Source organism: Cricetulus griseus, chromosome 2 (assembly GCF_003668045.3).
Source record: "Cricetulus griseus strain 17A/GY chromosome 2, alternate assembly CriGri-PICRH-1.0, whole genome shotgun sequence".
NCBI lineage: Eukaryota > Metazoa > Chordata > Mammalia > Rodentia > Cricetidae > Cricetulus > Cricetulus griseus.
Genome location: NC_048595.1, coordinates 294,008,873 through 294,021,313, shown reverse-complemented (window position 1 = coordinate 294,021,313; position 12,441 = coordinate 294,008,873). Strand labels below are relative to the sequence as shown.

The 12,441-nt window shown below is 41.7% G+C and overlaps 1 protein-coding gene across 1 annotated transcript; it reads left to right on the top strand.

The window, feature by feature from the left end:
* Nucleotides 1-20: 20 nt before the first annotated feature.
* On the top strand, nt 21-11,149 carry Tcte3 (t-complex-associated-testis-expressed 3). The gene is made up of 4 exons (XM_027401187.2): nt 21-148; nt 4,562-4,768; nt 7,965-8,123; nt 9,674-11,149. The coding sequence occupies exons 1-4, from the start codon at nt 44-46 to the stop codon at nt 9,782-9,784; spliced, it is 582 nt and encodes a 193-aa protein (XP_027256988.1). The 5' UTR covers nt 21-43; the 3' UTR covers nt 9,785-11,149.
* Nucleotides 11,150-12,441: the final 1,292 nt, after the last annotated feature.

Genomic DNA, 12,441 nt, shown 5'->3' with positions numbered 1-12,441 from the left:
GAGAGCGGCGGGAGGCGCGGCGCCTTCGGGGAAGCGGATCGAGATGGACCGGCGGTCGCGAATGACGAAGTCGTCCCCCGGCGCGGCGCACCAGTCGCCGGTGGCGTCTAAGAAAGATCGGAGGCCTAGCATGTTCGAGAAGGAGGCAGTGAGTGGAGAGCGCCCGGCCCGAGGCCGCTTTCCCTCCCGTGAGACCGGGCTGCTCTGCCCCCGTTAGATCGCCCGATGGCTGCCCGGTTCCTGCTGCCGTCTTCCCGACCCTTGCTGAGCATGGCTTAGACGTCGAAGGCCGAAGGGTTTTTGTTGTTAAATCCACAGAACCATAGGTTAACTAATAGGAAGTTTTTACACGGTGGGTTCTCACTTCCTTTCAGACTTAGCTGGCAGATGTCTAGAGTTATCCAGCAGTTGCATATGCTGCGCCTTCTCATATATATATGGCTTACTAACCCCAAGTGAGTTTATACCATATATATATACACATTGTACACCCCCCCACACACACACACACCTGGGGGGGGACTGACATGTGCAGATCAATTAAGTCTTACTATTTGTTATTTGAAGGATATTTAAGAGGAAAAAGTTGAAGATAATTCTAGTTATTGCTCAGATATCGGTAGAAAAGGTCAGCATCCCATTTTATTGATGCCAAAACACTGGCATTTCTATATGGTTGCCCTTTAAAACCATTGATGTAATCGGAACTCAGTCTTCCATTGAGGCCATAAGGGAAAACATTTTTCCCAAGGATGCAGAACTGAGCTTAGAACCTGTATCCTAGGACACCTGCCGTTTTCCGTATCTGTGGCTCATGATTGATTGGTAGGATGGAGCTAGATAGAACAGGAAAGATGCAGTTTTTGAAAAGCAAGCTATTTCAGGATCACTTAGCGTGACGACAACATTTTAGGTTCTAATGTCTCTTTTGTGGCAAGAGTTTTGCAGAGAAAAGAAGAGATAGGGAAAAAGTAAGAATGCCAAGTTCACACACCTAGGGAAAAGCACAACATTGTACTATGTTAAAGTTTGGGTTACCAGCAGTAAATAAAAACTTCCATACTTTGAGACAGACAAGAGTCACTTCTGTGAATCTACTGCCTATCTTGAAAGTTGAATGAGCCTGGATCCAACATGAAGATACAATTTGGTAAAATCTAGAAGCAAAGGTACATGGACCAAGGCAGATTATATATATGATTGTGAGCCATCAAGTGATTGCTGGGAACCACTGGATCTTATGCCAAGAGCATGAAGTGCTCTTAACTGCTCTCCAGCTTCCTGTGTTTTTTTCTTTTTTCTTTTTCTTTTTTCTAGTGGTGTATTTTCAGAAAATAACTCCTCCCCAACTGGGTAGGGTATTAGTGGTTTGGGTGACTACTTAAACTTTGTAGGAGGATGAAACAAAATTAGATTTAATGAACTAAGAAAAGGCTTGAGGTTTATTATTATAATGGCAGATGCAAACTGGAGTGTCCTTCATGTGTCTTTCTGAGTCTAGTTCTTAAGGTTTTTCTTCCTGCCTGAATTATTCCCATGCTTCCAATACATTGCATTTTTTGCTTAGCAGGAGTTAGGTCTTTGCAATCCAAGATTACAAAACCTTAAGCAGATTACTAAAAATTGGCAACTTCATCAATCTCATTCAAGCATGTGTATTTGAAAACCAAAAGCATTAGCAAATAAATAGTACTTTAGCTAAACAATTAAATCTCTCATTGGAAAATGACACCAGTAAGCTCAGTTTATTCTAGGTCTGTAAGTAGGCTCCATGTAGATAAATGCCAGTCAGTAGCTTACTATTGATAACAAATTTGATGGCATTTAAAAAGATGGTAAGGGTTTCATCAGAGCTGAAAGAATAAAGTACTTTTAATAAGAGTATGTTAAACCAAGTAACTGGTATTATACATAAAGAAGAAATGTCAGAAATGTAGTTTTCAAGGTAGCATGTTCACTAAGGGTTAATTTGAAGCTCTACATGTCCTATTCCCAGAAGCATTATGCAATCTTGAAAACACTGTTAGTCATACAGTGTATTAATAGTGTGTCCCTTGAGTGTATTGTAGTGGAAACAAAGGTAGAAGTCACTTAAGAAAAAGGTTGAGTTAGCCTTCCATAAATAAACACAATGTCTGATCATATGCAGTGAGTGGAATTAACAGATTTAATCTCACAGGAAGAAGACTAGTAAACAGAAGCGTGAGGGGAACGTTCTGAAAAGGTCTTCAGTGTCTGTCAAGTGCCTGAGTAGTCTTGTTATTTGAGTCCATAAAGAAAAAAGAAAGGGTAACAAATAATGCTTGAAATTCTAGATGAAAAGCAACAAATATGAGAACTAAACCCATAAAGCAAAGAATCTCAGTGAATTCCAGGCACAAGAAACAGGAAATCCTGCCAAGACATACTTGAAAGCAGTGAATGTAAACATTTCTATGAAAGAGAAAACAGCAGGCTTCTCAGAAACCATCTGAATTAGAAGACACTGAAGCATCTCTTTCATGCTGAAAGAAAACTAAACCTAGAGTGCTATATGTAGCTAGAATATATTTCAACACAGAATTCCAAATTGTTGACATAGGAAGTTGAAGTCCCTACATCTTAAGTAACAAAAATTGCAAACCCCGAATCAGATTTTAAATACATGAGAAAAGTGACTAGGACAAATTGCTACCAACCAAAATTAGTAACAGTAGGTAGAGAGACTCAGCATACATACCAAAGCTCAAAATTTTAGTGGTAGGGTATGAAAACCTGAAATGTAACTGATGAATTGCTAGAGTCCCCTCTGTGTGTGTGTGTGTTGTGTAATATGTATATGTGTATATAAATACATATTAATATGTGCATATATATGTGTGTATGTGTGTGTATATATATATATATATATATATATATATATATATATATATATCCCTGATACTTGGAATCCCAGCAAGTGCAGCAATTGCGTACATCCTTTACCGCCGATACAGGGAAAGCAGAGAAGAACAAATGACATTTGTTGGACAAGATGATATTGAGATGATATCGAGTTCACCAGAGGCTGTGAAGCTGATCATTGGTGGACAAGGAGCATAAATATAAAGATCTCATGGAGAGGGGAGTGCTACCTCTCACCCTCCATTGCTGAGGTTACTGAAATAAGATTTTTTGAAATATTCCTTCAGTATTTCTTTATGAACTTTAGTTTAATACAAGAAGAAGAAATGGAGAGTCATCTTAGGAAATGTAAAATATCTTGTATGTGTGCACATCTAAAGAAATAAAAAGAATGTACTTCTGAAAAAAAAAGAAAATCATTTTTGCCAAAATTTACCCTTTCATGATGCAAAAATACTGAATAAACAATACCTAGACTTACAAGAACGTTAAAAATCCATGTATTAAAAGCCTGTAGCCATCATATTGAGTGGTAGAGGACTAAAAATTTGTCCTCTTAATAGGACTAAAGCAAGCATACTTATCACTTCTAGTTAAAATGAAGTTGGAAGTTCTAGACAAGCAAGTATGTACAAAAAAGGAATTCTTGTTTATTAAGAAAATGAAGCTTGGCACTTGAAGGGACTAGAACATTGCTCCAGGAACTACTACCATATTGTCTAGTGTTTTGAAACTGCTGTGTGACTTTGTCACCTACATACGTGCTGCATTGTTTTCAGCCTAGGGTGCATGCAATCCACCAGTCAGTCACAGTTTGGACACAACTACAGGGCTCTAATAGTTATTTTACTAATACAAATTGGATACTTCAGAAGGAAGCATCATGTCAAAAATCATGGACTGATATATCAGATGTCAAAAATGGACATATATACACAAATATATTCCTTTTGTTATCTTTTCAAGTTAAGATAAGTATGCTACCTAAATCTGTTACTTATTTAAAGATAACTAAATGTATGGATATGTTTCCATAATTGCAGGTGTGAAGGAAGCATGAAAAGTTGCTTTATCTTTATCCCTCAGGCACCCTGTGGAGGCTACTCTTATTTCTGGTCCTTTTGGATATTTTGTAGGTATTCTAAATATACACACACAAGTTGTGCATTTGTATATTTGTGTATGTCTTAGTTACTTTTCCTGTTGCTATGATAAATACCCTTACAAAAGCAGCTTAATAGAGAAGAGTTTGTTTTGGCCTTGTGGTACCAGGGTACCAAGACAGACAAGTCATGACAGCAGGGGTTTGAAGTGGCTGATCACATTGAATCCACACTCAGGGGGCAGAGAGTAGTGATTACTTGTGCCCCACACCCTCTCTCCTTTTTATACAGCTCAGGATCCCTTCCTAGGGAATGGTGCCTCCCACCGTGGGTAGGTCTTCTCATTTTAGTTAGTCAAATTAAAAGAATCCTCCATAGGCAAGCCCCAAAGCCTATCCCTCCAGCGGTTACTTAGTCTCAAACTGACGATAGAAAACATCAGTAGTTGGCAGTTAACAGTTTAACATTTAGTGACTACTCGGAAGCACACCTAGATTTCAGGTTCGTTAGCTCTGCCTCCACTGTATGCAGATCCTTAAAGTCTGAAACGTAATCTTTCTCCTTTCCTCTTTCAGTATGCACAGATCTTAAGAGAGAGACTGAGAGAATCTATTCATGACGTTCAGTATGTGGAACCTCCATTTGATGATTCAATTGCTGATATAGGCAAAGAATGGAAGAGTGCCCTGGCAAAACTAAAGTTTGCCAATTCATATAGAATGGAGCCATTGAAGAAATTCCAAGCGCATTCAGTAGAAACTAAAATCCAACAGATATTAAAGGTATTTAGGGACCAAGGATGTAGCTCAGTGATAGATGCTTGTCCAGCATATATGAGACCACCGAGAGCATCTTAGGCCAAAATAAGTCATGTGATCATATTTATTGAGGAAGAGGGGTGTGTGTGTGTGTATGTGTTCACTATAGGGACTCCCCGTAAATAATATAGAGGCTAAATGGTCCTACAGTGCTGAGTGTTGAATTCAGTCTATCTAGAGGGAAAGTCAACCAAGTTCCCTATAAACTAAATTCTGGCATGGGGCTGTGCTGTGGGATAATCCTTCTGTATGCTGTGAATATGTATTACTCTCATTGGTTAATAATAAACTGATTGGACTATAGCAAGACAGGATAAAATTAGGCAGGACAAGCAAACTCAGGACTGGGGTGAAGAAGGTTAGAGTCCAGGGAGACGACAGCAAAGATGCAAGATGCTAGAGGACAGGTAAAGCCACGGGCCATGTGGCAATACATAGATTAATAGAAATGGGTTAATTTAAATGTAAGAGCTAGTTAATAATAATCCTGAAATATTGGCAGAGCATTTATAGTCATACATGAGCCTCTCAGTGTTTATTTGGGACCAGGTGGTTGGGACAGGAAAACTCCTCCTCTGTCTACAGAACTGGATAGCTGGTATACCTCAGTTAGGACAGGAAAGCTGCACTTCTACCTTTGCTACCTGAAAGCAAACTGTTTTTAGTGACAATTATGGGTAGGTATGGAGAAAAAAAGGCATTTTTTTCTTCAGGTCAGTAACTACAGGAGTGGTGCCAAAAAATGTTTTGCTTAAGCAGTGAAACCATGTCCCATGCAGCAGCCACAGCTGTAGATGGTGCCTGACCAAGCATACAGAACAGCCAAACAGATGGATTGAAAGAGGCCTTAGTAACAATTACAATGGCAGTGCTTTCTACAGCCCCTTCATGAGACCGTACTATTTTTGAGTAAGGCAGAGGTAATTCTAAATGTTTCCATTGGAGGTTTTCCTCAATAAGATCTCTGACTTCACAGGTAAAGGACTCAATGTGGCTCTTCTGCCAGCTGCTAATCATGTCTATTCTAATCATACCACTTCCATAACTGGCTCAGGATAGGTTTGGAGAACCTGACATTTGCTATGTGAAATGGACTTGAGTTCATACTCCATTGATCAACTTTTGGGTCCCATTCTCAACCTGTGTGACCAGGAGCTCAGCTTGTATCTGCATGCTAAGGGTCAACATTTGATTTCCAGCAGCTGCAGTCCCTCACCTACGGGAGAGATGAACTCTCTTTAGGTTTCCACCTCACCTAAAATTTAAACTGCTCTAAGACAGATTGAGAGGAAAGCAAACTGTAGTAACTTCTCCCTAGACACGGAAGACTTTGTGAGGAAGAAGCATGGAAAGGCAGAGTCAAGCTCTTGTACACTAGTTGGGATACAGATTAGAAAAGTTGGAAAGCATGACTAAAGGTGTTTGGGCTTTAGTAGGTAATCCCAGAGAGGTGCCTAGGAAAGTTGAGGAAGTGATATGTCTGTCTCCTCTCCTATCTCTGGCTGTACCCAGCCTCTCTCTTGAAACCGGAGAGGGCCCTTTTCAGAGGAGTTTTATCTCCTGCTTTCAGGAAGAAAAAGAAAGGGTAGGCTACTGCAGTCACAATTTTTTCAAGCACTTTTGGGTCAACACGACAAAGCAGCATTTTTAAGGTGGCATAGTTTGAACCTCTCTACTGCCTCCCATCCCTCCATTGCTAACTATGCATTTCAAAATAATTGATTTTTGACAAAGATAGTATAGCTTATGGTTTGGGGAAAGAATTCTGATCAATGCTAATGGTATGTGTGATGCGAGTGTATATTTTTGGTCTCTCACTTGACCCTACCACATAAATAAAATTAAACAAAATAAATGGGCTAGGTATGAACTTCATTTACAGACGCCTCCCCTGGGTCCTGAGCCCAGAGTTACAGTCACAATATGGATTTGGAGAGACTCCTAGACAGACAAGCAATGGGTTGGGTTTACCCTGAGAGAAGACTAACCTTGAACTTGAGTTAGATTCAGAAGAAAGCAAATAATACTGAGTATTGACACAATAGATGCAAGACCAAATGCAGGCCTTAGACCAGCTGTCTACATGGAAGGAACTTATCAGGGAGCCAATAGGTGAAGTTGGGAAGAAGGAGGGTAGAATAGTGGGGTGCAGGAGGATTGAGGGAGAGGACATTTACATGACTCTTTGTTGATTAGTATCACTGAACTTAGTGTGCAGTCCTGGGTGCACTTCCAGAGAGTTAGTTAATTGAAGGCTTTGTTTGTAATCAGCACCTTCATCGGTCCAGATTTGCTCACAGTTTGTTAAGAAAGGATCCTGGAATGAAGAGATGGCTCAGTGATTAAGAGCACTGGCTTATTTTTCAGAGGATTCACATGGAGCCTCATAACCATTTAAAACTCCAGTGCCAGAGATCCAATAGCTCATCTGGCTTCCTTTGGCACCAGGCAGCAAGTGGTGACAGACATATATGCAGGCAAAACATTAGTACATTTAAAGTAAATCTGCTTCATGGTCTATGACCCACGTCTATTTTTCTCAGGTGTGTTAGTTTATTAGTAAATATGCTAAATTGTTGATGCCATAGAAGTAAGATGCCCAGAGAAGGTAGTAACATAAAGACAACTTGGCCCAGGTAACACCTGCATTTGGAACACACAATTATGAACACAAAGAGTTTCTTTCCTTTGCTATGAATTCCCAGAAACCTTTTGAAGTTCTTTTGTCTCCCTAGTGAAAAATGAAAACGGAACCATTTACAGTAAGTTGACAGAGTAGCCTCATGATCAGAAACTTACAACTCAAGTGTTGATCATGAAGGGCAACTGAACCTAACTGCTTTGAGTAGCTTTGGTTGGCCTAGAACTTAACTGTATAGGCCAAGCTGGCCTAGAACTAGAGAGAACCATTTGCCTTGGCTGCCTGAGGGCTGGAATTAAAGGCATATGCCACTAACCCTGGCTTTTGACAACTGAACATAATTTTGAAAGCAAATTTTCCAAAATTGTTATTGAAAATAAATTGGTAAGTATAACATGGTAATTTTCAGGAATATATCTATTTTAAAACAGTTGTAGGTATTATGTAGATACACGTGTTCTATTTACATAAAAACATTTTGTTTAAAAATTGAAACTTTTTTCTCAATTTTTTTTAAAGGACAGTCTTAAAGATGTCAAATATGATGATAAATCCTTCTCTCATTTGTCACTTGACTTGGCAGATCGAGTATTGACAGCAGTCAAAGAATTTGGGTACCATCGTTATAAATTCATTATAAAAGTATTATTTATTCAAAAGACTGGTCAAGCAATAAATGTAAGTGCCCCAATGACATAACATCCATCCATTTGATATTTGAGGTGTCCCTAGGAATGTAGAGATCTTGAAAGGCCTCTTGAATACAAAGATCATATTGTTAAGAAAAACCAAAAAACTTTTTTTCATTGCAAATTGTTTGTCAAGTACTAGCCTAGAAATACAATTTTGCTATTGATAACTTACTAGATTACGTAGCCTGTTTCTTGGTCATAGCAATTTTGATCATTTAAATGTCATTTAAATTAATTAACCAGTAAGCCAGGTGTAGTGGTTCATTTTTAATTTCAGCACTTGGGAGGCAGAGACGGGTGGATCTCTGCGAGTTCAAGGTCAGCCTGGTCTACATCCTGAGTTCCAAGACAGGGTAACACAGAGAAACCTTGTCTCAAAAACATCAAAGTAAATATTAATTATATTAATTAGCCAGTAAGTTTCATTTAGGCATGTTAGGGTAATGAAGAATATTTTATATTGTGGTCCTGTTATTAATGTATGATTTTTAGTGATGATCAAGATAGGAAAGTTTATGGCTTAATGATATGTTTATGTGTCATGTTGAAAAAGAGTCAGTTGTGCTTTCTAGTTTTATGTCAACCTAACACAAACTACAGTCATCAGAGAGGAAGGAACCTCAGTTGAAAAATTGCCTCCATAAAATCAGGCTGTAGGCAAACCTGTAGGGCATTTTCTTAATTAGTGTTTGATGGGGGGAGGGACTCCATCCCATTGTTAGTGGTGTCACCCCTGGACCAGTGTTCCAGGGTGCTGTGAGAAAGCAGGCTGAGCAAGTCGGGAAGCAGCTTCTCCTTGGCCTCTGCATCAGCTCCTGCCTCCAGGTTCCTGCCATGAAGCATGGGTGGCCATTGTGGATCCATCACCATTGCTGCCAGACAAGACCCTAACTAGTATTGGGCTGAAGATTTCTAAATGTGGCAAGAAGCATGGTCTGGAACAGTAGACTGGGTCTATAGGTTGAGCTGCTAGGCTCCATTATATAGCAGAGCCCTTCTAATCCTGCCTAGGACTCACTGTGAGGCAACTACCAGCCTCCAGCAAAGAAGGGAGCCAAGCAGCATCACTCCTGAGTCTCCCCATTAAAGGGAAATTGGACATAGCTTTAAGAAATATTTGCTTTTTAATCATGTAGTGTGTGTTTGGGGGATAGGGGTGTGAGCTCATGAGTGAAAATCCACGAGGAAGCCAGAGGTGACAGATTCCCCTGGAAGTGGAGATACAGGTGGTTGTAAGCCATCTGATGTTGGTGCTGAGAACTGAACTTGGCTCTTCTGGAAGCACAATGCATGTTCGTAACCACTGAGCCATGGCTCCAGCCTCCTGATTTTCCTCATAGAGCAAGGCTGGAACTGAGGGCTTTGAGCACACTGGGCAGGTATGTTACCATTTGAGTTACTCCATGATGAATAACAAATCATTCCCTAAATATAACTTTCTGAGATATTGGCACACTATTGTAAAAAAAATCAAGCTATGTAATTTAAAATCCACTTAACACACCTCATCTGAATCTTTTAAATTTTCTCTCACAGATTGCCAGCAGATGGATCTGGGATGTGGCATGGGATAGCTGGGTACAAGCTAAACATGAAACAGAGTCTTACGTGGCATTGGTTTTGGTGTTTGCTCTCTATTGTGAATAGCTCAGGACTAATTAAAGCAGTTTCACACACACCCTTCTTCAAAATAAATAACATGTACAGATGTGTGAGCCTCATGTGTTATCTTACCAATAAACAATCAAAAGCCAGTTATATTAATTTATTAACAGCATGCTGTCCCTACCCCCAATAGTAGGAAGGTAGGTATGGATTCTTATAGATTCCAATACAGAGGGATACTTATTCTTTTTAGATATAAAAAAAATTAGGATAGCCAGGCATGGTGGCACAGGGAGGTGGATCTCTGTGAGTTCCAGAACAGCTTGGTCTACATATTGAATTCTGGGGTCAGCTTGGTCTACATAGTAAATTCTAGGACAGCCAAGGGCTACATGAGAGCCAGTCTCATAAAATAACATCAAATTAGGACTTGCCATAGGAAATTAAGCTGAAGTCTCAAATATAAGTGCAAGATACATTTTGGAAAACTTATGAAGATAGATGCATTTCGGGTGGTGTTTTAATATTTTGTATTTGTTCTTTTGAAAGAAATCCCTAAGTTTAAAGTTTAAGTATTGGTGCTTTATCTAAATTCCTCCTTCTCCAATCAAAATACAAATGATTTTCCATTGAGTAGTCTGTTAGGCTCATTTAGATGCAAGAACTAAAAACTCCCAAATAATATTTAAAGAAATAAAAATGCATTTCCCAGCAATTTGGTAAGAATACAGGCTTTCTGTCTTCCAACTCTGGTTTAACTTGGTGGAATTTAATCATATTTCCATGACTGGACTGGGATCTATCTTCTGTGGAAAAGGTGGGTATGACTTCCACACCAGGATTGCTCTACCAAGGAATGGGTAGGCTTGGGGGATGTGTTTCAGCAGTAGAGTGTTTGCCTGTAATGCTGAGGTCCTGGGTTTCATGCCCAGCAACCCCTTCCCAACATAGTTGAATGTCTCAGCATAAAAGCCTGGGAAGCAAGCAGTCACCCCTGTGAAGTGCTGCCCAATGAAGAGGACAGAGGTGGATGACAGTGTGACAAAGGTCTGGGTACTGACTTCAGTGTAGCTTCCAGAGAAGACAGTGGGGAGTTTTTAGTCATGGGAGATGGTAATGGGCACAAGACACTGGGAGTGTTGCAGAGAGCAGACCCTTCACTGCATGACTAACTTGGTGCCCTTCCCCCAAAGCCACCAGACCACTGTAACTTCTGTAGCAACAACTATTGTTCTTAAGGAGTTGTAAAGATCAAATACCTTGAATGTTACATAAATGTTTACATGGGTCATTACAAGAAATCTGAACATCTGGACTACCTGCCTGCCTCTCGAGGTTTTATGGTGAGAGAAAGGGAAAGGGAGGAAGGACATATGAGAGAGAGAGAGAAAAAGAGAGAGGGGGGGGGGAAGAAGAGGATCTTCTGACTTTAAGATGTTGATCCCCATTGTCTGAGTCCTCCGAAAGGCCTTACACACTGCCCTTGTAGAGGACCCAAGTTAGGTGTTTATCACTCGGGTGGTGTGGCTCATAACATGTTGCTAACATCTCTGATCTCTGCAGGCACCTGCACTCCTCATCCGCGCACACACACCTTCCCCTTTCATAGAAAACAGGATCTCTTATTGGCCCAAGACTTGTTGCTTAGCCTGTTTCTACTTTTTCACCTCACCAGCATTGGATTACAAGTGTGCCACCATCATGCCTAATTTTTTTTTTTTTTTTTTTAATGTTCTGGGGATTGGACACAGGTCCTTGTGTTCACTTTACTACCTCTCCATCCTTTAAATTCTATTTTAAGGAAGTTATTCTCATGCAGTCCTTTTCTATTATAGCTACCCCAATTTAATTTTTTTTTTTTGGCCCTTTTTACTACTTATAGCTCTCTCCATTGATGAAATTTCATTTTATGGCCCACTGGTATAGTCAATTCTCTAGAAACATCCCAGATTTCATGGCTTAGTCCAAGAGCTAATATCCTGTCCAAATACCATGGCTCCCATTTCCAGGGCCCCCGGATCCTGTGTCCTGCAGGTGCTCAGGGGCTCTGCCAGTCATATGGTCTTGGGGACCCTCCCCCTCCACATTCTCTCGGACTGTCTGGGTCCTGCTTGGCTAAAGCTGCTCTGACTCTTCGCACGTGGTCCAGAGGGCCACCTTCCCAAGGTCGCAGCAGAGGCAGAAGCGAGACAAAGGCGCTGAGGGTGCCTTGGGGACCCCGGGATGTGCAGAGTGAAGATGGAACGGTGGGGTGAAGAGGGGCAAGGACACAGGGTGGGGAAAGAACACTGCAGGAAAGATGAGGGAGGGAGTGGGGAGACCTGGGGGAGAAGGGAAGGGCCCGGCGTGTATGGGGACCCCCGGCTGAGGGGTGGGTCTGGGGACATGGGGTGTGTGTGAGTGTTGGGGAGGGGGGAGGGAGGACACCGTGTGGCGGGGGCTCCTTTCGAAGGGGAGGAGCCGCGGATCCAGGTGGGGTAGGGGAAGGCCTCCGGCGGGCTGGGGACCCCCGGCTGACGCGCGGCGGAGGAGGGGAGGGGGCGGGCGGCGGGCGGGGCGGGCGGAGCCGCGGCTGACGACGCGGAGGGCCGGGCGGGCTGGGGGCGCAGGGAAGGGGCGGCGGCGCGGCGGCGGCGGCGGCGAGCTCGCCAGGCGGCCGGGAAGCCGGGCGAGGCTGGGGCCGGGTCGTCGGCGGCGGG

Bases quoted from the DNA above. Each gene is read 5' to 3' on its own strand.
- Tcte3 (XM_027401187.2), top strand. From the start codon at position 44: ATGGACCGGCGGTCGCGAATGACGAAGTCGTCCCCCGGCGCGGCGCAC. The intron at 149-4,561 runs GTGAGTGGAGAG...TTCCTCTTTCAG, and splicing joins GCATGTTCGAGAAGGAGGCA to TATGCACAGATCTTAAGAGA. The intron at 8,124-9,673 runs GTAAGTGCCCCA...TTTCTCTCACAG, and splicing joins AGACTGGTCAAGCAATAAAT to ATTGCCAGCAGATGGATCTG.